Source organism: Zonotrichia albicollis, chromosome 5, assembly GCF_047830755.1.
Source record: "Zonotrichia albicollis isolate bZonAlb1 chromosome 5, bZonAlb1.hap1, whole genome shotgun sequence".
NCBI classification, from domain to species: domain Eukaryota; kingdom Metazoa; phylum Chordata; class Aves; order Passeriformes; family Passerellidae; genus Zonotrichia; species Zonotrichia albicollis.
Genome location: NC_133823.1, coordinates 58,660,065 through 58,684,978, shown reverse-complemented (window position 1 = coordinate 58,684,978; position 24,914 = coordinate 58,660,065). Strand labels below are relative to the sequence as shown.

The window sequence follows — 24,914 nt, the reverse complement described above, 5'->3', positions numbered from 1 at the left end:
TACTGAATGTGGTAAGGGAGGTATCTCCTCTTTTCTCAGAGAATGTTGTAGTAAATATTTTTGCCTTTGTCTACTGTTGCTTTTTGTCATGACTTTATTCTCCCCTCAGTGGTTGAGATGGAGGATCAGTAGTTGGTCAGTGTGTCTCTTAGTTACATTAGTGAAGGCTCTGGTGGGATTTTTAAGTTAGAGGTAATGAATGAATGGTGTTACTCATTAACATAAATTTCTGTGCAATCCAACTTTACTTAGATCTTGTCATAATGATTTGGTCACCTAGCTGGCTTAAATGTAGTTGTTTGAAAATGAAATGAACTTAGAACAATTGAACTGTTGTCATGATCTGTCCTTACAAACAGGGTTCATGGTGGGTCGTGGGATCATCTCAGGGTGCAAAAAAAAGAAAACGACACGGCACAGGGGATTTGCAGTAATACTCAAAACAAATATACCTTTATTGAATGACCACAGCAAAATGGGATGCAGGGATTAAGGAAGAGAAAGAGAAAGAGGAGGATGTAGCTACCAAATGTAGAGACGAAGTCCTTTGGTCCTGTCCAGTCGAGAATCCGCCTGTTACGTTGGGGAGATCTCCGAGGTGCAGTTCATCTGGACCCCAATTACACTCTTTTTCGTTGGGGGAAGGGAGAATAAATTTTGCAACTGAAACAAAGGTCTTCAGGGGGGAAGAGTAGAAAGGGGGGTACCCAGAGTCCAAGCCAGGCAGCCCACAAGAACCATTGTTTTCTTGGTCCAGTGGTCACAACCTGCAGGCAAGCATCTAGGTTTGGCCAGCTTGCCTCCCCCGGGTTAGGGGTTTCAGTCTCAGTCCTTGGAAGGAGGAGAGGAGCCTTTTCACATGGGGGTTCCATGTCTCAGTCCTTGATGGAGAGGCTTCTTACATCTCAGTCTGTCTGTCACGGTGGTTGTAAAACGGGTGAGGGTCTTCTGTGGGAGACCACCCGAAACTCAGGAGAACTCCAGCCAGGCCGACAGGTGGGACAGCTTCCAAAAGCTATTGTTGCAAAAAGGGCACAGTGCCCCCTTAGCATACAGCAAACACACCTGTAAAAACAATAACGTAGGAATGCTCTCAGGTCTCAGGGCCTTGTTGGCATGTGACTTTGGGGGGGTCTTCTCTTCAGTGGTCCCCAAATGACGATCGTGAGGCAGATGAGGGAAAATTCAGACAGAATCTCACAAATATTTTGTATGGAAAGCAGAAAATGGTCTAGAAAATACTATTGTAGAAAAAAGCATAAAGCATCTTTCATCTTCAGAGAATTTCAGTGACTTTTCTTCAGCTTAAATGGGATTTCAGTTAATTTTAAAGTAAGATCTGAAGCCTAGGATTGAGAGGTTTGGTTTTGAGTATCCATGTTTATACTGTAAAGGTGTTTGTTCTCATTAGGTACAATGAAGCAAATCTTCCATATAATTGCATTAGTGATACGTGACATTAAAGCTTAATTGGCTTATTTTAAATATCTTGCACATCAGTTTCCTTCAGATTGTGAAAATTGAAAAGGTCATGAGTGCAGTTTAATATTCCAGGGTGAGAGATTTCAATTTTAGTACAATTTGTAGAGATTTAATTAGGAAACATGACTAAAAGAAAAAGGATGTTGAATGCAAATTATGCTGTTCATTAGAGTATAGAAGCTGAAACATCTTGAAGTATTGTGGAAATTTGATTGAAGATTCAGTAAGCACCTTGATTGATTTTTTATTTTTTAAAGCAAAAGTTATTTTGATTGTTCTTCAGGGTGTATATTTAATTGTCATAAGCCCTCTAAATATGCTTCCTTTTTCATGGAGTTCTCTTCTAACCAGTATTTTTATTTTGCAGGAGATTGATGAAGCCTGCAAGAGGATAAAACGTGAAATCGATGACTTAGGTCCTGAAGTTGGTGACATAAAAATCATTCCATTGTATTCCACCCTTCCTCCACAGCAACAGCAAAGAATATTTGAACCTCCCCCACCGAAAAAACAAAATGGAGCAATAGGAAGAAAGGTAAATACTAAGCTGTGTTAGTGTTCTGTTCTCTAAGTAGCTACTCATGGTTGCATGGGCCATGAAATATGACTTTCAGCTCCTTTGAATGTATTTTAACATCAACAAGTACAAGGGGTTTTTTAATGAAGCCCTGAAAATGCGGTATTTTATCACATTGCAGTTTTTAGATAACTTGAAATTTGTCTCTCCATACAAATCAAAGTTCTGTCATCCATCTGTATAGGGCCAGGATGTTGTGCTAACAGTGTGATTTGACTGAAGGGAAATGGCGTTCATTTAAGTTTCTGATGTGAAATATGATTTATGTGGAGGATGGGATTTTTTCCATAAGTAATTGAGATGTGCTTTTTTCCCCCTCTTTTTTTTTTGGAGACAATTTGGGCTGTCTCTAAGGAGTAGATTGTCAGGCAGGTTTTATCTGTTGCTTAAGGTTTATGAGAAGGTGCAAGTTATAACAAGTTATGTTGAAGTTCAAGGTTTGTATTTTGGTAGTAATAAATGAGGAATTAAGGTTCTTTCATTAGGCAGAATCAATTAAGATACTGAAAAACTTGAAATGACGCAGTGAGTGTTCTTTGTTAAATTATTATGTCAATGCTCCAATAATCCATAGTGGAAGCTATGTGTTTTTTAGAAAGGAGTCATATTTAAGTTTCCTAAAACTAAACTCCTCTGCAGAACTGGCAGTCACAAAGCTAAAATTTTGAAGGTCAAAGCTGAATCATATGTGCTCTAGGCAGGGTTTGTTCCTTGATTATTTTTGTTTTTGTGCAGTACAATGCATGTATAATACTAGTGACAACTTTCTAGTGTTCTGGAAGAATAAATCACTTATTAAATTTAGTGAAATTATCTTCCTCTTCCTACAGAAGTTGATTGCAGAAAGCATTCAGTCTCAAATCATGAAACTAATGCTGCAATAAAATTGTATTTGCAAATTACTTGAATGAAATTGCTTTTAAGTAATAAGTGATAGCTATGTATTTAATTAAATTTTCACTCATGTTTATGCCCTTCACAATAGGCAGGTTTTGGTTTTCTGCATAAGAGGATAACAAGTGCAGAGTGTAGTTTTTGTTTTGTTGAAATGACAGAGCCAGTACCAGTCTCTGAGAGAACACTCTTGGTGTAGCAGCTGTTTTACTACAAGAAAAGTTGTTATGCTCAAAAGATCCCTGCTGTAGGGAAAAGCAGGCACAGCTTGTAGGCAACAGACTTAGACTTATGAAGTTACTTTTCCATGTTTGGCTGAAATATTCTGGCTTCCACATTTTACTTTTTATCCCCATAACAAATGTAACTATGAGTGAAAGTACATCTGTGTTGTAATTTTTTTAATGTTGGTTTAGTTTTAGTTAGTATTAGTGATCAATTAGTGAGCTTTAACTTCATGGAGTGAGAGATGGTGGAAGTAGTGTGCCATTTTGCTGTAGTAGTGATGGTAACTGCTAGTAGTGATGCACCTTGACAACTTTGCACTTCTGTGTCCTCTTTGAGCTAAGAAAGCAGCTGTTATTGAGAGAAGGTTTAAGATTACAGACAAATATTCTGATTAACTAGTGAGAATGTTTTTTTAATTGAGGAAGACAAAGATGACTTAATGTTTCTATTGTCCTGTGTGAAAGGCTCCTTGTCATCCTATCCCTTCTTGTCAAACTGCATTCTAGTTTCTGTTTCAGCAGCCTTAAGCATTGCTAGTTAATTCATATGCAGTACAGAAACGTTTTTAGATATAGATACTATGTATGTTTTAATATTCAACACAAAGTTTTACAGTTAATCTCAGAAACTGCAAAACTGTACCTAAGGTTAATTATAAATCATTATTTTATATAGTTAAGTGCTAATTTCAATTATTTGATGTTCAAGTAGCTTTGTACTTTGATCTAGACTTGAAAGATATTATTTCTTCAGGATTTTAAAAAGTTTCTTCTTTCTTTACAGTCATTGTCATTTTTTAAGCAATGTGACATTAACAAATGATATCTGTATGTGCAATAGAATCCACTGTATAAATAACTTTTTCCTTCTACCTTAGGAAAGTTCTGTATAGATTAAATGAATTCAGGTACAAATTAAGTTGTTGTACTGCTGTGGACTAAGCACAAGTTCCTGATATTGAAGTGTCCTAATAGAAATCAGTGGTTAAAAGCAGGATAAAAACCTTTTGTCTCTGCTCCGTAATTAGTATTTGAAAAATTGGGTGTGGATGGTTCTGTACATTAGCAGAAACAGAAAAACACAAAAATTAAATAAGGTATACTCTATAGCAGCAAGCTAAATGTGGATTGACTAGACTTCTAATATGAGAGTATGAGTTTAATTTGTGTATTGAGTGCCTTACAAATTTTTCATGAAGATGTATTGAGATTTTGCACTGATATTTGTCGCTGTTATCTCCTGACTAATTTGTGCAGGTCACCTGTGAATGATGTGCACAGTGTTTTCTGTTTGCTGGAGGAATTCTAAGCAGCACATCATTTTAGGGTGAAACACCGTAATTCCAAAATAATTGTCAGTGTTTTTCCTAAAATACTGCTTTCAATATATTGTAATATTTGGGCAACCTTAGACCTTAAGAAGAGACAACTGAGTGTGATAAGAAGCTGAGTGGCAAAGTGATCAGCAAGCAGGAAGGGAAATAGCAGTCACAGGCCTCATTGTCATTCTGAGCTAAGTATTGGGGGTCTCTCCAGTTCTAATTGATAAAGCACTAATGACAGAATGCTCTGAGTTAGGAAGTGAAGGGTAAGCACTTCTGATGTAGTCCTGAGCAGGTTTTGGATCTTTTCTGAGATAATAATGTGTAATAACCCGATTCAGTGTGTTCGCTGTTGGGATGAGAGCTAATGGTATCCACAGCTTGTTACACTGTGTCTCTGGACATAAAAATTTAAAAGGTGGCAAATCAGGCCTTGGAACTCTGATAGTCACCTTTGCTTTAGTTTTTGTATGTGACTTAACCTTCTGAAAGGCTAAGAATATAACATTAAAGATATGTAAAGGTGTTTGAATATCTGGTGATAGAAAAAGACAGTAGGAATTTAATACATATTTTCACAATTGTAGCTGGAATGTGTTGGTAACAGCTTTATTTCAAACCAAATTTAAAAAATCCTTTTCTGGTTAAACCATTCAATTTAATATTATTTAACCAGTTTACTGTGTTCAGGCTTTCAGAAAAAGGTAAAAAGCTAGAATTAATACATGATGTTAAAGGGCTCCAGTATAACTTGTTTTGTACCAGCGATGTGAGGAAAGAAATTTAGTGCTTTCATAAGTTAAATTTTTGCTCTTATTTTTCTCAGCTAACATTTGTTATGTTAGATAGACCCATAGAGGAGCAAAAAACAGTGGATGAAAACTGCTTTCTTTTCACTAGAAGTTCTTCTGGTTGATTTTAGATCATCCTGTGAAAGTGTTGGAGAGGAGCTCTGGTAGTGATTAAGTGATGGAAAGTTTACAGAAAGTTATTTGTGCAGAGGCAGAATTGGAGCCCTTCATCTTTAGGATGAAGTGGTTTCATTTAATTGTTTGGGTTTTTGTTGGTTTTTTTTTTTTTTTGACAGGTTGTGGTGTCCACTAACATTGCTGAGACCTCATTGACAATAGATGGCGTGGTGTTTGTGATTGATCCTGGCTTTGCAAAACAGAAGGTAAGTACCATTTTTTTTCTCTTTATAGTAGGAAAGGTGATGGAATCTGGTTTGCTCAGGCTTCTCTTCCCTTTGCAAACACTTGACAGGCCTTTTTACAGTTGAAATCTTGAATTTGGTTGGTTTGGAATTTTTTTTGTTTTTAACTTACAATTTTTATGGTTTGCACTTAGTCGGCGAACTTTAGCTAGAATAATTTTTTTTACAAAAAGAAAGAAATGTGAGAATTTGGTGTTTGACTTGGAATGTAGTTTTTTCTAGATACTTTAGGAAGGGCAGTTTTATACTGTTAGTCTGTGCTTGAGGATGCTCAAGTAAAACAAATTGTATGGAAGTAAATAAAAGTGGTTCTAGAAGCCTTCTCTTCTTTTAAGTCACTGTAGAAAACTCCAGCACTAAAATGAGAAGAAATGATCCCTGCTCTTTCATGTCACTATTTATCATGTACTGTTACAGCCCTGAAGATTGTAATCAAGCTTGTATTGTGGTTCTTGGAACATCATAGGGTGTTCAGAGGAACTGAAGTGGCTTTCCTACAGTCAACCCAGTAACTACATAAAATAAAATATGAATGTCACTGGCTTAATTTGGTTTTTTCACTAAATGTAGCTCTCTTTATAAGTTGGTTTCTTAGTCTTTTCCTTTAATAGTGGTACACATTTTCAGCCTTTTTAACTTTTGCAAAATCAGACAGGCACACAGCAGAACGTGAGTACAGCCAGTGTATTTTAATGCGCAAATTTCAATCACCATTAAGGCTGAACTTTTTTCACAAATAGTTCTTTTTGCATTCTTCCAGTATAAGAACTAAGGTTTCTGTACATATTTTATACTGAATCATACCAGAAAGGTCTTAAAACATGGACTGAAAATGTCTTCAGCTGACACTGCTGTTTGAGTACTGCCTTTGTTTTCAATGTATTCCTTTCCATGAGCCCTATTGAGTTGGCAGTGCTGCTCTTTAGATACAACTGCAGTGGAAGTTTTACATTAAATGCCAGCAGATATTTTGTACTGTCATAGACTGCATGTACCCTTGAAATACAGTTTTGTCATCAGTCTGATCTTTACAGTTGCATGAAACCTTAATGTTAGATTTTTCTGATCTTGAATATGATTATTCAACCTTGTAGCCTTGAGAGGCTTCCTAGAACAGAGGCTAGGCAGAGTTAAAGGAATAAAGTAGGGATTTGTTAAAAGGCCTTCAAAGGATGCACCTTGGGCAGTGCAAGAGCCTGGCTCTGGCTCTACCCAAGATGGATGCCTGGTCTGAGTTTTCACACTTGTATAAGTTTTGGGTGATTTACATATTGGGGTTAGTTGTCCAATTACACATTCAGGTAATGAAGTCCCATCCTCCCAAATTGCTTTCTTCACTTCGCTGTTGTTGACGCTTTTGGGGCCTGAAGCTGTAACATGTAATGGTGTCCTTGGTTCTCAGGCTGGAAAAGGATTGTTTTGTCTGACTGAACTGTGAAGAGAACTTGCTAACTCTTTATATGAAGTTCAGAGTTACACTCTAAGGCAGTACAGAATCTGAAAAATATGAAAGCTAAAACTTAAGACATCAGTAGTTGTATCAAGACTACATTTTTATGGGATTTTTTAAGCACCACGAGTGCTTAGCACTATGTAGAACAAATTGGACACATTCCATTTGCCATGAAAATCCTATCTAAAAATACATTTAAGAATAGGGAGCGTGGCAGGAGTTGCTGTTAACAGATGAATAAAAAATGCTGTTCTCTAGGCAGTTGTATCTGAAGCTCTCCAGAGTCTTTTGTAGCCAGGTTTTTTTTTTCGTTTTCAGATACATACAGTTTGTGCAGAAGCTGTGTTTAAAAATAAGTTTAAAGCAGCTTGGGTAGTTGTCCTATCCATGAACATTGTTTATTCTTTAACGTTCCATCCTGCTCTGCCTCCACTTTGAAACAGGTGTACAATCCTCGGATCAGAGTGGAGTCTCTGCTGGTGACTGCCATCAGTAAAGCGTCTGCCCAGCAGCGAGCTGGCCGTGCTGGTCGAACTCGGCCAGGCAAGTGCTTCAGGCTTTATACAGAGAAAGCCTACAAAACTGAAATGCAGGTAAGAGGTGCTTTTTACATTGTGTTTATAAGAATGTCTATAAGGTTGTTGAGTGTTGTGGTATTAAACAAAATGAGAATTTGAATACTTATGTAGTATAAAGTGTCTGAAGAAGTGTTACAAATTTTCTTTTTTTTTCCCCCTCACCCCCCCAGGACAACACATACCCTGAAATTTTGAGGTCTAACTTAGGATCTGTAGTATTACAGCTCAAGAAGCTTGGTATAGATGATTTGGTGCACTTTGATTTTATGGATCCTCCAGGTATCTCTTTCCGTCTTTACAATCTTTTATTTCTGTGACTACTTTATATAATGACAACATGGAATAAATTCTCTCATTGTTTTTTTCTGTTTTTTTAAATTGTAATCTGTAAGGAATTGTTTTTTGTTTATCCTGAAATTTAGTGCTCTGTGTCATATCCAAGCAAGCTTTTTCTTTCTGTGTAAGAGGTTTTAGTGGGACCAAGGAAGCTACTGAAAGCCCCTTGCCTTCAGAGAATAAGAGCAAATTCTTGGCATTACAAAGTCTGTTATTTAAGGTTTTTATTTATCACCTTGATTGCACATTCTAATTGTGCAATCAGGTAACAACTGTTTGTAAATAAAATGGGCTGTTGTTTTTAAAGCTGAATAATACATGGTTTGGTTCTAACTAGTTTTTATATATCTTTCTTCTAAGTTTTAAATGTTCACATATGCTTCAGAAATAAGTGGGTGATATTACTAATCAGAAAAGTAAATCAGTCATATATAAATAGGTGAATCAGTTTTTTTTTTCCTTAAATAAAAATCTGACCTAATATGTAAGTTTTAAAATAGTTCTACAGAACAGTTAAAGTCTTTGTTCTGTGTAACATGCATGACAGCTTAGCAGAAAGACTTTTGGATTTCAGTTTATTTTTCTTTGTGGTTTACTACTGGCTATGTGAGGAGTGCAAGATAAAGAGAACATTCTTAGTGGCTTTCTGCAAGGCTGTAGGTATCTAGGGTTAATGGCTGAAATTTTGGGACCATTGATTTATTTAGTATGGAACAAGGGAAAAGGTATCTGCAGGAAGAAGTGGTATTACTGGTACTGAATATTTCACAATGCCACTGCTGTTTGAATTTTGAAGAGAAGTAATCTTCAAATATTCAAAGCTTGTGATTAATTTTAAGGCTTTTCTAAGTAAGTGTTCCCTCCCTGCCGCCCCCATTCATTCATGCTTGGGCGTGTATTGCTGGATTTGGCAGCAGTTTTGCATTTGGACGCCAGTGAATGGAGAACCAGGAAAAAAAAAAACAAGATACCTAGTAACAGTCTGTGCTTCCTTGGTTTTTGCTGATTCAGACCGTTTGGGTAATATGCAAATTTACATTTTTTTTTTTCTTTCAGCTCCTGAAACTCTGATGAGAGCCTTAGAGCTTTTAAATTATCTGGCAGCTTTAAATGATGATGGAGACTTGACTGAGTTGGGATCCATGATGGCTGAATTTCCATTGGATCCACAGCTGGCTAAAATGGTTATTGCAAGCTGTGACTACAACTGTTCTAATGAGGTCCTATCTATTACTGCCATGTTGTCAGGTAATAGCAGGAAAAGAGAAACTAAACAAATTGTACATCATCAGTTTGGGGAAAATTTAATTTTCCTACACCAGAAAAATAACATAAATATATTTTTAATAAAATTAGATTTACTTTTTAAAACTTCATATATGGGTTTAGTTATGGATTTACATAGAGACCTTGAAACTAGTGAGTAGTAATGTTGAAAACTACTGCATAAAATGATCTAAGTGTTTGCTCCTAACATCAGTTAAAAATCTATATATAAAAATGGTTGGGGATGGGAAACCAGGCTAGTGAAGAGAAATTTCCATTTAGGTTCATAGTGAGGCCCAGAAATGTCATCTCGACCACTAATTTTTTAGGCAGTAGAATCTCTTTTGTATTGTGCATTCTTCTGCACTTTGATAAGTCACAGTCTTCCCAAAGGGGTTGGAGTATAATTTCTATTAAATCATAAGCTTGTACATGATACATTTTTCAGTTACTAAATGGCAAAACTGGAAAACAGTCAGTTCTTTAAAAGGGAAAAAAGAAGCTTGGAAGGAAGCTGTATCTTTATAAGAATTAACTGAGGTGTACAGTTGTACTTTGCTGCTGTTACATGAATAGCTCTGTGTCCGAGCAGAGCTGCTTGCTGAGAGCGCTAAATGAGAGGAAAATGTTACCAGCAAACCTTGTATTTAATTTCCTCATTGTGTAGAAGTGACTTTGTTTTATGACTAGAGGTCATAGGACAAGCAGCAGGTTTTATTCTGTTATGAAAATGGGGTTCTCATACTCATAAGAACACTTGAATCTTTGGGATGTGATAACTTACCGGGCTCTCCACAGTGCAGGTGTATTGCTGACATGCTTTACTTGGTTGGGTAGAGAAAAAAGAAGTTTTGACTAAGTGTAAAATCTGTTGCTTCAGTTTAGTTTTACAGTGTATTTATATGAACATTTTTAAGAACAAGTTAAAATGTTTGTTTCAGAGTTATGATTGTTCAGACTCAGAGCAGATGGGCAGGGCAGAATCATAAGATTTTTCTTTAATTAAATGGTAGCATTAATTGCGGAGGTGGTGGTAGGTTGGTGCCTGTCTTTCTCTTCTCTTCCCCCTTCTCCCCCCAGTATCTACTGTAGAACAAGTATTTTTGTTTAGTATTTTTGTCTGTGGCCTTCAATTGATTTGCCTTACTGCTTCTCCAATTTACCTTTCCCCAGGCCATGGTATTTTCTTTGGTTTATACCATAATTAACATAATGATAAATAAGCTTTGGGGAAAAAATAAGAAATGGATTAAAGCTGGTTAATGTATGGGTCATAACCAAAACATTACTCTTAAAAAACCCATAGTCCTGATCTTTGTGAGGGCTGTTTCCCAAAGTAAGCACTTGAAACCAGCAGCATAATAAATAGTATATTTTGGTGCATTAAGTGCGCATAAAGTTTGTCAGGTTGTTGATCGGAATCCATGTATTTAGTTTGGACTGAATGGGAAACTAGGTGACAGAAAAGAGCAAAAATAGCATTAAAAATGAGCAGATTAAATGATTATACTACATTTTATAAGAGCCATGGTGTCATGCTGTAGTATGGAAAGTACTATTACTTTTCAAAACACTGATTTAAGACAGTGATAGAATAATCTGGATTTTGCTTTTATTAGTATGAATTAGAAATTAAAATACACTTGATGTTATCTCTTTTTTTCAAATGCAGGACCCATTATACAGGGTGTTTATTTCATGCCTGCATTTCCATTTTCTTTAATGCATTGGTCTTCGTTGATTTGTTACCATGATTCACTGCTACAGTGTAAATGTTTTTACTCAAGTTGCATCTCTGGTATCCAGCTCACAATATCTCATGCTTTGGGGCTTCTTTGCAAATTTAAGACTAAAGAAAAACTACATAACACTGCATAAAAAAGCCCTTATTTGGTAGGGATATGTCATATGCAGAGGTGTTCTCATGTGATTGCAGGGCTTCAGTTAATGAGAAAACTAATGTAGTCCCAAGCAGCTGGAAAACGATAAAAGATTTTTAGTATTTAATCATTAACGTTATTGAAATTTAACCTCTTAAAAATTACACTTCAAACCAAACTGATTTATTTTCTGGTGTGGAGCTCTATAAAGTATATCACAAAATGGGTAAGGTTGGAAGGAATCACAGTGGGTGACCTGGCTCCCTGCTCCAGCAGATCTCTTTATAACTACTTTCAAGATCTTGTGGATTGATATCAATCTTACAACTTACTAGAATGTTGACAGACCATGAATTAAGTAGACTGCAATACTGTTTATGGTCTTTGCTAGTTTGTGGCTGGAAAAGAGATGGTAACATGATTTTTGGATGGAAGTGAGAACAGTCAGATGTATATAAGAGAATATAATGATAAAGTTCATGTTGCATTTTTTGATCTATATTTTTTTATTTGAAGTAGTGCCAAAGGACGGTTTAACCTTCCACCACTGCCGCTACCATCACAGCCTTTAGACTTATTAATACCTTCATTCACATGTTTCTGTATACCAGTGCTGATAGCAATACCATGTGGGAAGAGGCTTAAATGGTGTGTTCTGTCTGGTAACAGACTTGTCATAATCAAACCTCAAGTTGGTTTAGACTGTGCTAGTACACTACAGTTTCAGAAATATTTACATTGTAGGGGCTTTCTGAAAAAGCAGATTTGTAATTAAAGTGTTTAATTCCATGGGGTACTAGCTCCTGGTAGAGCTATCAGCACTGGATTTGAACTAAGATTTGTTTAGCCTTCCAGTCTGTGTAGGTAATCTTGATGGCCTTCAGACTAGAGATTTTGATGCATACATATAATTCTATTTAAATAATCAGGTACTCTGTAGCTTTGAAACCCTCTTGTCTTACAGATGTGGTTAGGTGTTGATGTACCAAATCAAGGTAGTAAACAGTCCAAGATGCAGTTGGAGGCCATCCTGCCCTGCCCTATGCTCTGTGCACTGACCTAGCTAGGCCTTGTTCCTCTATCTGTGAATGCGTGACTCATCGATATGGGCGTTTGTGTTGGGCCCATACCAACCTTGTTTAGTCCCACAGTGTTTTGTTCGCCCCACGGAAGCAAAGAAAGCAGCAGATGAAGCCAAGATGAGGTTTGCCCACATAGATGGAGATCATTTGACGTTGCTGAATGTCTACCATGCTTTCAAGCAAAGTAAGTCTGTGTCTGTTTTAGTAAAACTATTTATGCTTTGTGCTGCCAACTTCCATTTCTGGGTTCCAAGGATACTTTAAAGGCTTCGTTTTTGTTATTTAAGTGCTACCTTCCTTTGGGGGTCAAACAAAACCAAAACACTACCCAAGCAATCTTGTAATATGAGCATGCAAACAAGCCAGGCTTTTAAATCAATGCTGGGTAACCTTGGACAGAAGGAAGCAAATGTTCCTGTAATTAGGAAATATTGGAAGTTTATTTAACATTAATTATAAATAATAGGCATAATTGCTTAGTGATTTTTTCAGGGAAAGCAGTGCAGAAAAAAACGTGAATTTGGAGAAGGATATGGCCTTAGGAAAAAAATCTTTTTAATTCTGATTTCTTAATGTGGTTAGGAAGTCTGTAATAAGGCTTTGGAATAGATTGAGAGGCAAAGGCACGATGCATCAACAAGATGTAACATAGAACTGTATGATACATATGTTTCAATTATGTAATTTCTGTGGATGGAATTTAGAGATAATATATGATGCTCTTCAACATAGCCAAAGTGTATTTTAGCAGCTTAAAGAAGATAAGAATGAAGAGAAGAAGCCAGTTCTCTTCAACAATGAGAAAGTGACCCACTTTTTAAACTGACTTATATTGGTGGCAGATAAAAAGATGGCCATAAACTGCCAGCCGTGTAGACTTAAGTGCTCCAGTTACACTTTCCTGTTAGCAAACAAAAAGCAAGCAGTCCTTTTACCCTGAGTAAAAAGAAATGCAGCTTAATGCCCCTTTCTGTTGCAGGTTTGATGTAGAAATTCTGTATTGAAACCTTCTAACACTGTGATTATATGACAATCTAAAATAAGTGTGAAAGTCAACAAATACATTCAGTTTACAATACAAACAATAGCTGAGAAAGTTTTATGAAATATCTGTAAATAAAAATGTGTGTTGCTTTTTTTTTTTCCTGTTAGCTTTTTCACTAATAGGATGCAGAATATCTGGCAGATAATTTGTGCATGTTTGTGGAAACCACTGCTTTAATACTCAGGTTACTGAGGGGATGGAGCTATTTCAGGAATCATCTTGTAAAATTGTGAATGGTCTTCTGGAATCAGTCGACAAAATGCTTCTACTGTTTGTATGCAAATAGTATAGAACAATATAAAACACTTATGGGTTAGCCGTGATGCATAGTTCAGTTGGCTCAGCAAGTAGTATGCTATGGTACTGTACAATAGAATCATAACTGTGCAACAGCTTTATTCATACTTCATTTAAAATATATTTTGTTAGGTAAAGTGCAAGAAAGAACTTGGACTTAACTCGACTTCCATAACATTCATTCTTTTCCATGCAAATTAAGAAGAGTCTCTTCTTTCCAAGAGTTACCTTAAGTTTTAATTCTTAAGACTGGCTTTGTTGGATTATTAAACTGACAAAGATTAGAAGAGCATTACTTGAAAAGTCAGAGAATAGCTTGGGAGAACTAGGTTTTGTTGATGTGAAACATGCAGGTATTGATACTGACAGAATGGCTGAGGCTTGCTGTTTCATCAGATTTCTCAGAGCTACCAGCAGTAGGAAGAGCTGGAGTACAGAGTTGTGTTACAGTGGCTGTATTTTACCAGTCACATTTACTTAAACTGCTGTGAGGTGTGTCACACTTTGAGAACAGTCTTAGTTTTTACTTGAATGTTTAGTAGGGTTTCATCTCTCAGATACAGTGTAGTTATGTACAGGTATCTTGTATGTTCATTGCATGCTGCAGTCAAAGGCTGTGCAGTGCTCCTGACATCATGTTACATTTTACACTTCAAGTTTGGAAGATGTTTTTCTAGTTGCAGGGTGGGATTTTTGAAGTGTCCAATATTTAGTGGTATGGTATTTCAGTTAAACAGCAGTGATTGTATTTGTAATATTGGTGAGGAGGGGAAAACCCCTGCTTTTCTTCTGTCCTGACCACGAGCTTCCTGGATAGAAAAGTTTTGGCAAGTTACCTAGTGCAGGAAATCAGCTGAATAAACCAAGAGCTGTTACCATTTATAAAAGTTTATGGATATTTTTTTCTGGTTCATCTGACTGATGAATTGGTTAGTTGCTATTTTATTTACTTGTTCTAATTTTGATTCATGTTTTCTAATGTTGCAGATCATGAGTCGGTTCAGTGGTGTTACGACAACTTCATTAACTACAGGTCCCTGATGTCTGCAGACAATGTACGCCAGCAGCTGTCACGAATCATGGATAGATTTAATTTGCCTCGTAGAAGCACAGATTTTACCAGTCGAGACTATTACATCAACATAAGAAAGGCATTAGTTACTGGGTATTTCATGCAGGTATGTGTGAATTCTAATAGAGAAAGTAGTTCAGTGTTTATGTGGCTCATAATGTTAGTAATGTTGTTATAGTTTGCTAAAGCTTAATAAATGTTCCTTAAATTACATGTGGCTGACTATAGTACCATGTGGTCTTTGTCAAGTTGCTAGGTGATGACTCAAGTAGCACATTCTTTAGTCAAATGGAAGAAAAATTGAAGGTAGTCTTACCTGTGTATCAAAATCTCCTTTCTGCTGTGAGCATTCATGAAGTAACTACATAAAACATTTCAAAGTAACTGCAGAATATGTAGTTCTAAAGTTATTTGTAATCTGATACCAAAAGGGGAAGTATTGAGATGTGTAAATATGAAGAAAACATGATACTTACAGAAAGACAGTATTTTCATTTGTGTATTTTTCCATATTTATATTTCAATTTTCAATTACATGAGTCAGATACTGGAGCCCTTCTATAATCTCAAGATGTATACTGTGTGAAATGCATTTGCCAGGTGAGCCAGGATGCTATGAAAGCCAGTCTCCACTGCTGCCACCTGCATGCTTTGCATTTCAGGTTAAGCAGTGCCCCAAGCTAGAATGCAGACTGCTTGGGTTTTTGTCTATTTTTTGTTTGGTTTTGGGTTTTGTGGTTTTGGTTTTTTTTTTTTGTTTTTTTTTTTTTGTTTTTTTTTTTTTTGTGTGGTTGTTTTTTTTTTTGGGTTTTTTTTTGTTTTGGTTTGGGTTTTTTTTTTTTGTTTTGTTTTGTTTTTTTGTTTTTTTCCCCCCTTAGTCCCATCCTACTGTGTTTTTTCTCTTCAACATTCATCCTTAAGACTGCTAGAGTCTCTTTGCTGGCTCTTGCAGATACAAACTGTGAATCTCCATGCTCATTGTTGTGATAATGCTTTTCATAGCAAAAAAGCATTGGACACGTCTCTGCAGCATCTCTGGTAGAGCCTGAAACCTCACTTTTGGAGAGTACAATCTTGTTATCTTTAGGAGGCTGACCAGTGCCCGTTACATTTCCTGATTTTTCCCTTGGTCTGCACTCTGGTGGTGTTCAAACACACGCACTGCCAGTTGGTCAGTGCTGTGCAGGTGAGGATGGCGTGGGCCTGACAAGCACTGCACTTGCACACCCAGCTGCGGCACAGACTTGGGCACCCCTTCCTTAAACTGCCCCTGCCAAGTGTTGTCTCCAGAGCTCAGCCAGCCAGTCTGCAGCAAAAACATTTTCTGGGTTTTCAGAATACGGAAATATCAATGTCAGCAGCTGCGTTTCACTGTAATGCAAATGCGAAATTAAGGCTGTTGGCTGCTTTTAAATAACTAAATGGTTCTAAAGCCTTACTTGTTGTAACCTTTCAGGCAAGTAGACTGTAACTGTGTTCAGTCTTTGAATTTAGGACATGTTTTCTGCATATTTCTTGGCAAATGCTTCAGAATACATTCCCACCTACACCTTTACTTCTGTAAATGTTTTGAAAGACAAAGAACAGTTCTGCCCAGCATTCCATTTTGGGCCCAGGCAGGTCTGAGTGTCACAGCTGCACTTTTGTTTGGCACTATACCCCATGCCTTCTTTCACTTAGTTGGACCTGTGGGGAGGCCATGTACTTGGAAGTTGGTGTGCTCTGTTTGTTTTATGTTACTTGGAGCAAAACTTGTCCTCTAATTGGTGTTTTCCTATTAGAAAACACCTATTCCCGTGCATCGGGAGCTGCACCAGTGTTGGTGCAAGTAGATTTTTGGTCTCTTGTGTTGTAGGATTTAAAGATCTGACTTAGTATTTTTGCTGTGAATACAGTAGTAAGTAGGGTCATGCAGATCAAAATTAAAGCAGATGAAAATTAAAAAAGTCTGCTTGGGCTTCCATGGTCGGTAGGTTCTTTACTGCCTCCCTCACAGAAAATGCCTAGGAGAATTTTTGGGGTGTATCAGGATATAGGTATAGCTGACCTATTGGAGCTATTTGGAGTGGAAGCCATTTCAGCTGTTGCTCTTCTGCTTCAAAGTGTTGGTCTATTTTAATTTGAGTTTCTTCAGCTCTTTAAACCTTCATGATAGTGTGATATGTATTTGACCTTGACTCTGAACTTTTTATGGTGAATTCCATGTTGCTTTAAGAAACCTTCAGTAGAAAAATTTAAAAAACTCAGATGTTATTTACCAGCAGCTGAAGTACTTACAGTTGTAGTCTGTATACACATTACACCCTCTCTAAGCTAATATTCAGGCTGTAGCATTTCGGGGCTCTTGTTCAGAAAACCTTAGTAATGAAATACATACATCATCCTTTGTCCTCTTAGTAGAGAACATGTGTGGAATTCCAAGTGTGGGTACTTGTGAAATGTGTGCATGTACTCTAGATAGCTTCTGCATGTAAAGTACTGAGGTGTGTGGACAACACGTGGCAGAAGTTCATCTTCAAACTTTCTAAATTTAAAAAGGCAGTGTGAAGTGGAAAAAGCAGTAGTAGCCATTGTCTTGAAATACTTCTCATTTGCTGCATGGTTTAGACTTTGGTAATTTATGACTCGTTTGGTAAAACCAGTCATAAAAATTCACTGTAGAGTTTTCTGTACCTATCAAGATATGTAGTTTAATGGCAGACAGTATGGGCTTGTACTGACTATTGTAATTGTACTGGTTATGTAATCAGTACTAAGTACTGTATACCTGCCTTCAGTTGTGTGTCAGAGACAGATAAATGTGGAATTTCTGCTGGTGATGAATCATCTCTTTACCCTTCATATTTAAATGCAAATTTGAATTCCAGTAAATCTACCATAGACAAGCAAAGTGAATAGTAAAATAATTTAAAACTGTCAACAGTTCTGTGTATAGTAAAACTTATGGAAAGATAGATATTGACAAGTTAAATGTATTTTAAAATTTTTGTGCTGTGTCTCAGATTTCTTCTAGTTCTTATAATGCAAAACTTTTAAAAATAACTTATTGTATCACACATCAGAATATACAAAGGATATGTAAAATACAGCAAGGGTGGTCTTTGCAAAAAGAGAAGCACTGATTTCTCAATTACTTTGTACCAGACATAGTCTGTCTTACAAAGGGAGAGGAATTGGCATATTGTACTGTGTAGTATATTTGTAATTTGGTAATAAATTTACAGAACTAGGTATAGATTATTTCTTCTACTTCTGTTAAGTAACTAAGCATACTTTATGGAAAAGTCTAAATAGGATAAATACTGTAGCTTACTGTTAGATGGGGAACAAAGTAAGTCACAAGAACAGGTAACCCCTTAATGGAGGCTTATCTCTGATACCCATTCAAAGCTAAGCTTAGAATCTTTAAAGGGTTAATAGTAGCTGAAGTCACCGTGGTTAAAACTAAGCAAAAAGTAGTTACACCACAGAAAGTAAGATAAGGCAACGATTTGGAAAAGGCAAATAAATGACTTCAGGATGGGTCATCTTCCTCTTAGTGATTTTGTTTTTTATCAGTTGCCAAAAGCAACCTAGGTTTTTATCATTGTATTTTCAGTCTAGTATTGAAGACAGAACAGAACTGATAGCTGATAATTTAAATCAGAATTTAAAGGTGGAAGCAGGTTCTGGAATATCTCCCATGAGAGAAGCCGCAAACTCTCTGGGCAGTCTCTTCCAGTGCTCTGCTACTGCAGAGTAAAGAAGTTCTTCCTCCTGTTGAAATGGAACTTCAATTCATTTCTGTTTGTTTCTTCTTGTCCTGTTGCTTGGCACCACAGAAGAGAGCCTGGCTCCTTCCTCCTGCCACCGTCTCTTCAGATACTGATTAGACACTGATGGGGTCCCTCTTCTTGAGGCTGAACAGGCCCAGCTTCCTCAGCCTTTCCTTGTAACAGAGATGCTCCGGTCCTTTCATCTTTATAGCCCTTCTGTGGGCCTGTTCCAGGAGCTCCATGTCTTTCTGGTACTGAGGAGCCCAGAACTGGACACAGAACTCCAGATGAGCTTCCCCAGGGCTGAGTAAAGGGGCAGGATCACCTCCCTCCTGCTGCAGGCAGTGCTCTTCCTGATGCACCCCAGGGTGCCATTGGCCCTCTTGGCTAGAAAGGTATACAGATCAAGGTGGGGATCTTTCCTGGGAGCTGTGACAGTCAAACACAGGCTATATGTGTCATGGTCACTACAAAGGATAAACGACCAATACTGTACAGGAAGTTAGATGGCAGATGATTTGCCTTCTAATTAAAATCTCATTCCTGATGCTACTCAGTCTTTGGTGCTTATTTCTTGTATGGAATTATGTATATTTTGAAGTCTTTACATAATCAGGCTCCTACAATAATAGAATGGTAATAAAATAAACTGACGACACAAAGGTGGTCAGTGGTGCATTTAATAGTATTCATTTTGCTCTTTAGGAATGCAGAAGAGTGGTGTAAAACTTTTTAATAGATTCAGAAACACTCTTGTGTGTGCTCCAAGCAGAAATTTTGGAAATCCAGGAAACTGCCAAGGTTCCTTTGGTGCATGCTAGCATTGGTTTATCAGAAAGAACAAAGACCAATCCTTTCTCTAAACTGTCTGTCAAGAGTACTGAGTCACAATGTATAGCCTTAAATCTGAAAGGGCTGGGTCTTGTGATACTGTTGCTGCTTTTTGACCTTCCAAGTGCATTTGCATTTAGTGTTAGTGTTTGATTGAAGACCCCTGACTTCACCCTCTAGGTTCCATGACATGATAGCTAAGAAATAAGCACAGGCATACTTACAATTCAGAGGAGGATGTGTAATTGTTAACAAAATTGTGGTGAGAATTTGAAGTGAAACTTTTTTTTCCTCTCGTGGCATGTGCCACTGTTTCCATTTGGGTTTGTTACGTTCATAGAAAGATTATAATTGTCTCTAACTCATCAGCCTTGTGGGCTTTTCAGGGGCTGCAGAGTAATCTGTTGCAGAGATACGTGGGCTGGCTTGGCACTTAGCCATTCTTACAGAGTCATGTTCAAATAGCCTAATTCTTTGGGGATCTCAGGGTTCAGGTATGTTCTGTAGTCTCTTGCTTACTACCACTACTCATCAGAAATGAACCAATTTCATTGACATACTCTGTATGATCCTGTGGTTTCTGTGGAAGCTCATGCTCTTTATACTCTGACAAACATCACAGAATGAGGTGAAAAGGCCCTCTGGAGGACACTTGGTCCAACCACCCCTGTACCTACAGGCACTGATGATTCTTGCAAGCCAGACTTTCAGAGGAGAGACAGAAGCTGCCTTCCATTTGTCCTTGTTTGCTTTCTTATGTCAGCCTTGGTGCCTGCCTGAGCCCATTCTGCATTCTTTCAGCTCAGTGACCTGGCAGGCCACTTACAAAGTGGAAGCAAGAATGGGCTCGGTCATCTGTGCTGGAACAGTGCAGGCCAGGAATGAGCAGGAAAATGCAGCAGCTGGCAGATCACTGTGGCTTGCTCTGGAGCCACAGCTTCACTGTGTATTTCCCCACAGAGTTCCATCACTGACCCTGAAATTCTTTACCAAGGTGTGTGCCAGCAAGCACACTCTGTAGAAACAGCTAAAGAGGATAAATAGTGCAGCTCACTGTTACCTCAGGATTGATGCCAGTCACAATAGTATATATATAGCCACCTAAAGGTGGCTTGTCCCAGATATCAATGGTCTAAGGAAACATTTTCTTTGTAATTTGGGGTTATTTTAATTCTTGTCCTTCCCTGGAAATTAAGAGCTAATTAAGAGATACATTTCTGTAGCATTAATTTTTCTTTGAGTATGCTTCAGAATTATGCAAAGTCAATAAGAAACATAACTCTACCATTACAAATGACATGTAAAAGAAAATTGTATTTGGGAAAGGTAGAGTGTAAGACTTCACTGTTTTAATACATATAAGTGAGACTGAGGTGCTAAAGGTAAATTGTATTGAATTTACAGCACGCTTTTCTAGAGTAAAACCCAAATAATGCATTGTTCTGTCCTTTTCTAGAAAGAAATAGAACAGGTAAAATAGATACTTCTGTATGCATGTGTACTTCTGATCTGAAAAATGAAATTGATTTTTAAACAAAACTTCCTTTGAAAAAAATTGTAATCCTACAGCAAGGTGCGCTGTGTTTGTGCTAGGCCTGTGACACATGACTGTCTAGTCTGATTTGCACCTCTACTGCTATTTAATGTTACAGATGTTATATTGAGCTAAATAAAATTAGGCCTAAATCATTATAGACAGCGTGCTGTTAGTCTCCATTTAAAGGAATGTCTTCCTGTTTCCCAGACTTGAAATAAACTGTTATCTCTCAAATCTTGTGTGACAAAATTTGCAAACTATTGAAATATCTTGTTCTGCTCCTAAAACATGTTCTGGATATTAATGTCATAACTTTTTAAAGAAAAGTACACTCAAAGTAAGTAATTTCTTAGTAAAGAGATATTCTGGCTTAAAACTTTAGGTAGCTATAGTTTTAGAAGACCTGGGGTTTTAATCTAATAGATGGAATTTACTCTTGACTTGAAAAAAAAAAAAAAGGTGAAATATACGTAGGAATTCAAGAAACCAAGGAAGTATAGAGTCTATATTAAAGGAAAACAGCTAATGATCTTATTATAAATGCCTTTTTTGATGTCTTTCAGCCATTGCCAACCTTTTTAATCTTTTTTACTCTGTGTGTGTGTGTATATACATAATGAGAGGAGGTTATTTTCAGCTACTGGTATCAAAGAGTTAATTTTAGTTACTTGTTCTGTTAGATTAGCTGTTGGTACAGAGGATACCATTCAAAGGATAGCTGTCTGCTTTACCAAATCTTAATGAGCTGGGTATCGGAGCATCTTGGCAAGGCAGGCATTATTCCCTTTCATAGAGCAGGAAGCTTAGTCAGAGGGAGGTTAATTGATTTTCACCAAGGTCACAGCACAAGTGTGTCGCTGAACCTACATTTTCCAGCTCTGAAGCTCATGCTGTAGTGACACCTCTCTCATGAAAGGATAATGTTGTGGCTTACTGGCCCTACTGTGGCTACTGCAGATGAAATGCTTGAAGTTGATATCTGTTGTAGACTGCAGCTGACTTTGTGTGATGTTGCAAACCTGTCCAGTTTGGGTTCCCTTCCTTTGTGTTTGCATTGCTGCTGTTGCAATAATGATTATTCTGTTTGGGTGATAATTATTTTTGTATGTTGCTTGAATTGTGTATTAGAATATACATGTACCATGGTAGGTAGCACAAACATCTGGCATCTCGATTGTGTCTATTAAAAACCTTGAATACTTGAAGTGGTCAAGTAACGTGCCAAGTTTAGATGAGGTTTGAAAGTTGGGTTTGTTTGTTTTGTATAAAACACTTAACAAGCAGCTTGAAATTGCTTCATTTAAAAATTGCCTGTGTTAATGGGAAAATGTCTTTTTATTTAGGTGGCACATTTGGAGCGAACAGGGCATTACTTAACAGTGAAAGATAACCAGGTGGTGCAGTTGCATCCCTCCACTGTTCTTGATCACAAACCAGAATGGGTGCTGTATAATGAGTTTGTCCTTACAACAAAGAATTACATCCGGACATGTACAGACATCAAGCCAGAATGGTAAGCCAAAGTATTGCAACAATTATGATCTACTGTAGAGTTCTTGGGGTGTTCTTTTTTTCCTTTTTTTAAGTTGAAGTAATTCTTTTCACTTTTCCTGAAGTTAGTCTTACAGAAATGGTTTGAGGAGTGGCAATGGTATGGACTGAGATCTTGTAGATGACTGAAGGTTTTCTTTATGGGTACTTGTGCCTTTTTGTGGGTTTTGTGTTAGGCCTCTGATGCCTGGACTCTGTGTACAGTGCACAGCTTGACTTAGAGCTAGTTACTTCAGTAAGCCTGGAGCTGCTTGGAGTTGTGAGGTTTGGGGGTATGTCCTAGCACCCTCTTGCATACCTGAGTTAGCTAGGAGATACCTCAGTATCAGTGCTTCTGTTCTCAAGATCTAAGACTTCTTCTGTCTGATTTTTTCAGAAGGCTCTGAACAGTGTTTCATGCTTTCTTAAAATTCTGAGGAAAGAGATGATAATAGTGATACAGCTTTCCATGTTATGATACTTATTCATCAGCTAAATATATCAAGTCAGAAGCCTGAATCTCTGCACACAAGCAGAGATCTGAAGCATCTTGCCTGTCTTTAAGGTTGTACTTTATGTACCAGGTTGTAGTAAGCTCTGGGGACACGGGAAGTTCTTCAGTTGCTGTAATTTTACTGTTGTGCAGGAAGAGTTTAAAGATTCATAAGCTGGAAAACATAACATCTATATTTATATTGTCTAGTAGTATCTTAATGGAAAATGTGTTTGAATCCCTGCTTAGAAATCTTGGTTCACCTAAAGCAGGATCCTGCGGCCTTGGTTGTACTTGTAAGTTTAAAAGAGCTGAGGCAGAGCTGTACTCTGACACAGGTGGTTGTTTGTGTACACTTCTGTGGCTCAGGGACTGACATTAAGCAGAGGCTCTGGCTCTGTGGGTTGCCATGGCAGGTACTGAAGCAGCAGCAGGAGTCTGTAAGGGGCACATGGCCAGACAGGAGCATCTTGTGAGACTCATGTGTGTGCTTTTTGCTTTGAACTTGGACACTTGCTCAGGATGGCACTGCCATTTTCAATGTGTGCATCTGTGTAAATTTCAGTTAGTCTTAGAATTGCAGAATGAGCTGAAAACAATGGATAACTTTTATGTCCTTCCTTTACAGTTGTAAAATTTCTGTAAAATGCATTTTAAAGTTTGAGTATCACTAACAAGCTTCTCCTTTTTTGACAGGCTGGTGAAAATTGCCCCTCAATATTATGACATGAGCAATTTTCCACAGTGCGAAGCAAAGAGACAGTTGGATCGCATCATTGCCAAACTTCAGTCCAAGGAATACTCACAGTACTGAATTTATGCTTTGAACTGAAGTTATTCAGAGGACAGCTTTAAGAGATGAAAGGATTCAAAGTTCAAGTTGTGCTCTTCACTTTGGTTCAATAATGGCCTTTATTTGAAAGCTTTTTAATTTTTCTTTACAGTAAATATTCCATTCTGATTTCATAAATTAAACATTTATGCCTCCCTTTTGTGTTGACACTGTAGCTCATACTGGAAAAGCTAATCAATGTTTTGCAGTTTATTGAAAGTAGTTCTATATATAACAATGTTATAAGCATTTCTTTAGAAATGGTTGAAAATGCTTCTAAAAATGTGATTATCGACCATGGTATGCATGATCGTTGTAATTGTTGACATTCCTTTTAGAAGTTGTGAAATGTTACAACTTGTGCTTCTGTAGACACAATCTTTGGCTTCAGTACAAGGGTACTGACTTCAATAAAGTCTATTTATACTAATTTTGTGCCACAGTATGTCAGTATTTCTATTGTTTTGATTGTAATATGAGGAGCCCATTTAGTCTCCCATTAAACTGCTGTTTGATTGACATGGCAGTAGTTTAATGTTTTAATACTAAAAGTACAGATGTTTAAGCAGCACAATGATGATATAATATGATGCATACAATGTTCATCCCTTGCAAACTTGTTAAAATTATTTAGGAAAACTCAGAATGCATGCAGATGTGTTAGGAGAATGCTTTCTTCCAACATAGCCCTAAGTATTTCTCAGACAGAACTGTAGTAGCGTGTCCTATAAAGTGAAGTGTGTGTGGCCAGGTAGAAATTGCTCTGCTGGGCAGTGTTCAGGTACTGTTTAGGATCAACACAAGCAATAGCATAAGTGACACTGTAGATCAAATCACACTGCACCATTGTAATTTTGTAGTGATTTTTTGTGAAATATGATTTGACAGCATAATCCCATGAGGATATGATAGTAAAATTTGATCACAGGGCTGGAGCACCTCTCTTAGGAGGACAGGCTGAGAAAGTTGGTGTTGTTCAGCATGGAGAAAAGGAGGAGGGGACCTTATTGTGACCTTTAAAATACCTCCAGAGGTTTTAGAAGAATGAGTGAGGATTTTTACCAGGGCCTGTGGTAAAAACTTTTACCAGTGACAGGGCAAGGGTTTTGCTCTGGTTGAATCTCAGATTGAGATTGGACATAAGGAAGAAATTTGTCACTGTGAAGGTGGTGAGGCCTTGCAACAGATTGTCCAGGGAAGTTGTGGGTGCTC

At 37.4% G+C, this 24,914-nt stretch overlaps 1 protein-coding gene across 2 annotated transcripts in view; it reads left to right on the top strand.

Moving 5' to 3' along the window:
• DHX15 (DEAH-box helicase 15) overlaps positions 1-24,147 on the top strand; it is a 45,458-nt gene extending 21,311 nt beyond the window's left edge. For both annotated transcript variants that reach the window (XM_005484972.4, XM_074541816.1), the window contains exons 6-14: positions 1,850-2,017; positions 5,590-5,676; positions 7,612-7,761; positions 7,917-8,025; positions 9,139-9,330; positions 12,372-12,494; positions 14,640-14,830; positions 22,191-22,360; positions 23,567-24,147. In XM_005484972.4, the coding sequence (XP_005485029.1) occupies positions 1,850-2,017; positions 5,590-5,676; positions 7,612-7,761; positions 7,917-8,025; positions 9,139-9,330; positions 12,372-12,494; positions 14,640-14,830; positions 22,191-22,360; positions 23,567-23,684 (1,308 nt within the window). In that variant the 3' untranslated portion in view covers positions 23,685-24,147. The remainder of the gene's footprint in view (positions 1-1,849; positions 2,018-5,589; positions 5,677-7,611; positions 7,762-7,916; positions 8,026-9,138; positions 9,331-12,371; positions 12,495-14,639; positions 14,831-22,190; positions 22,361-23,566) is intronic.
• Positions 24,148-24,914: the final 767 nt, after the last annotated feature.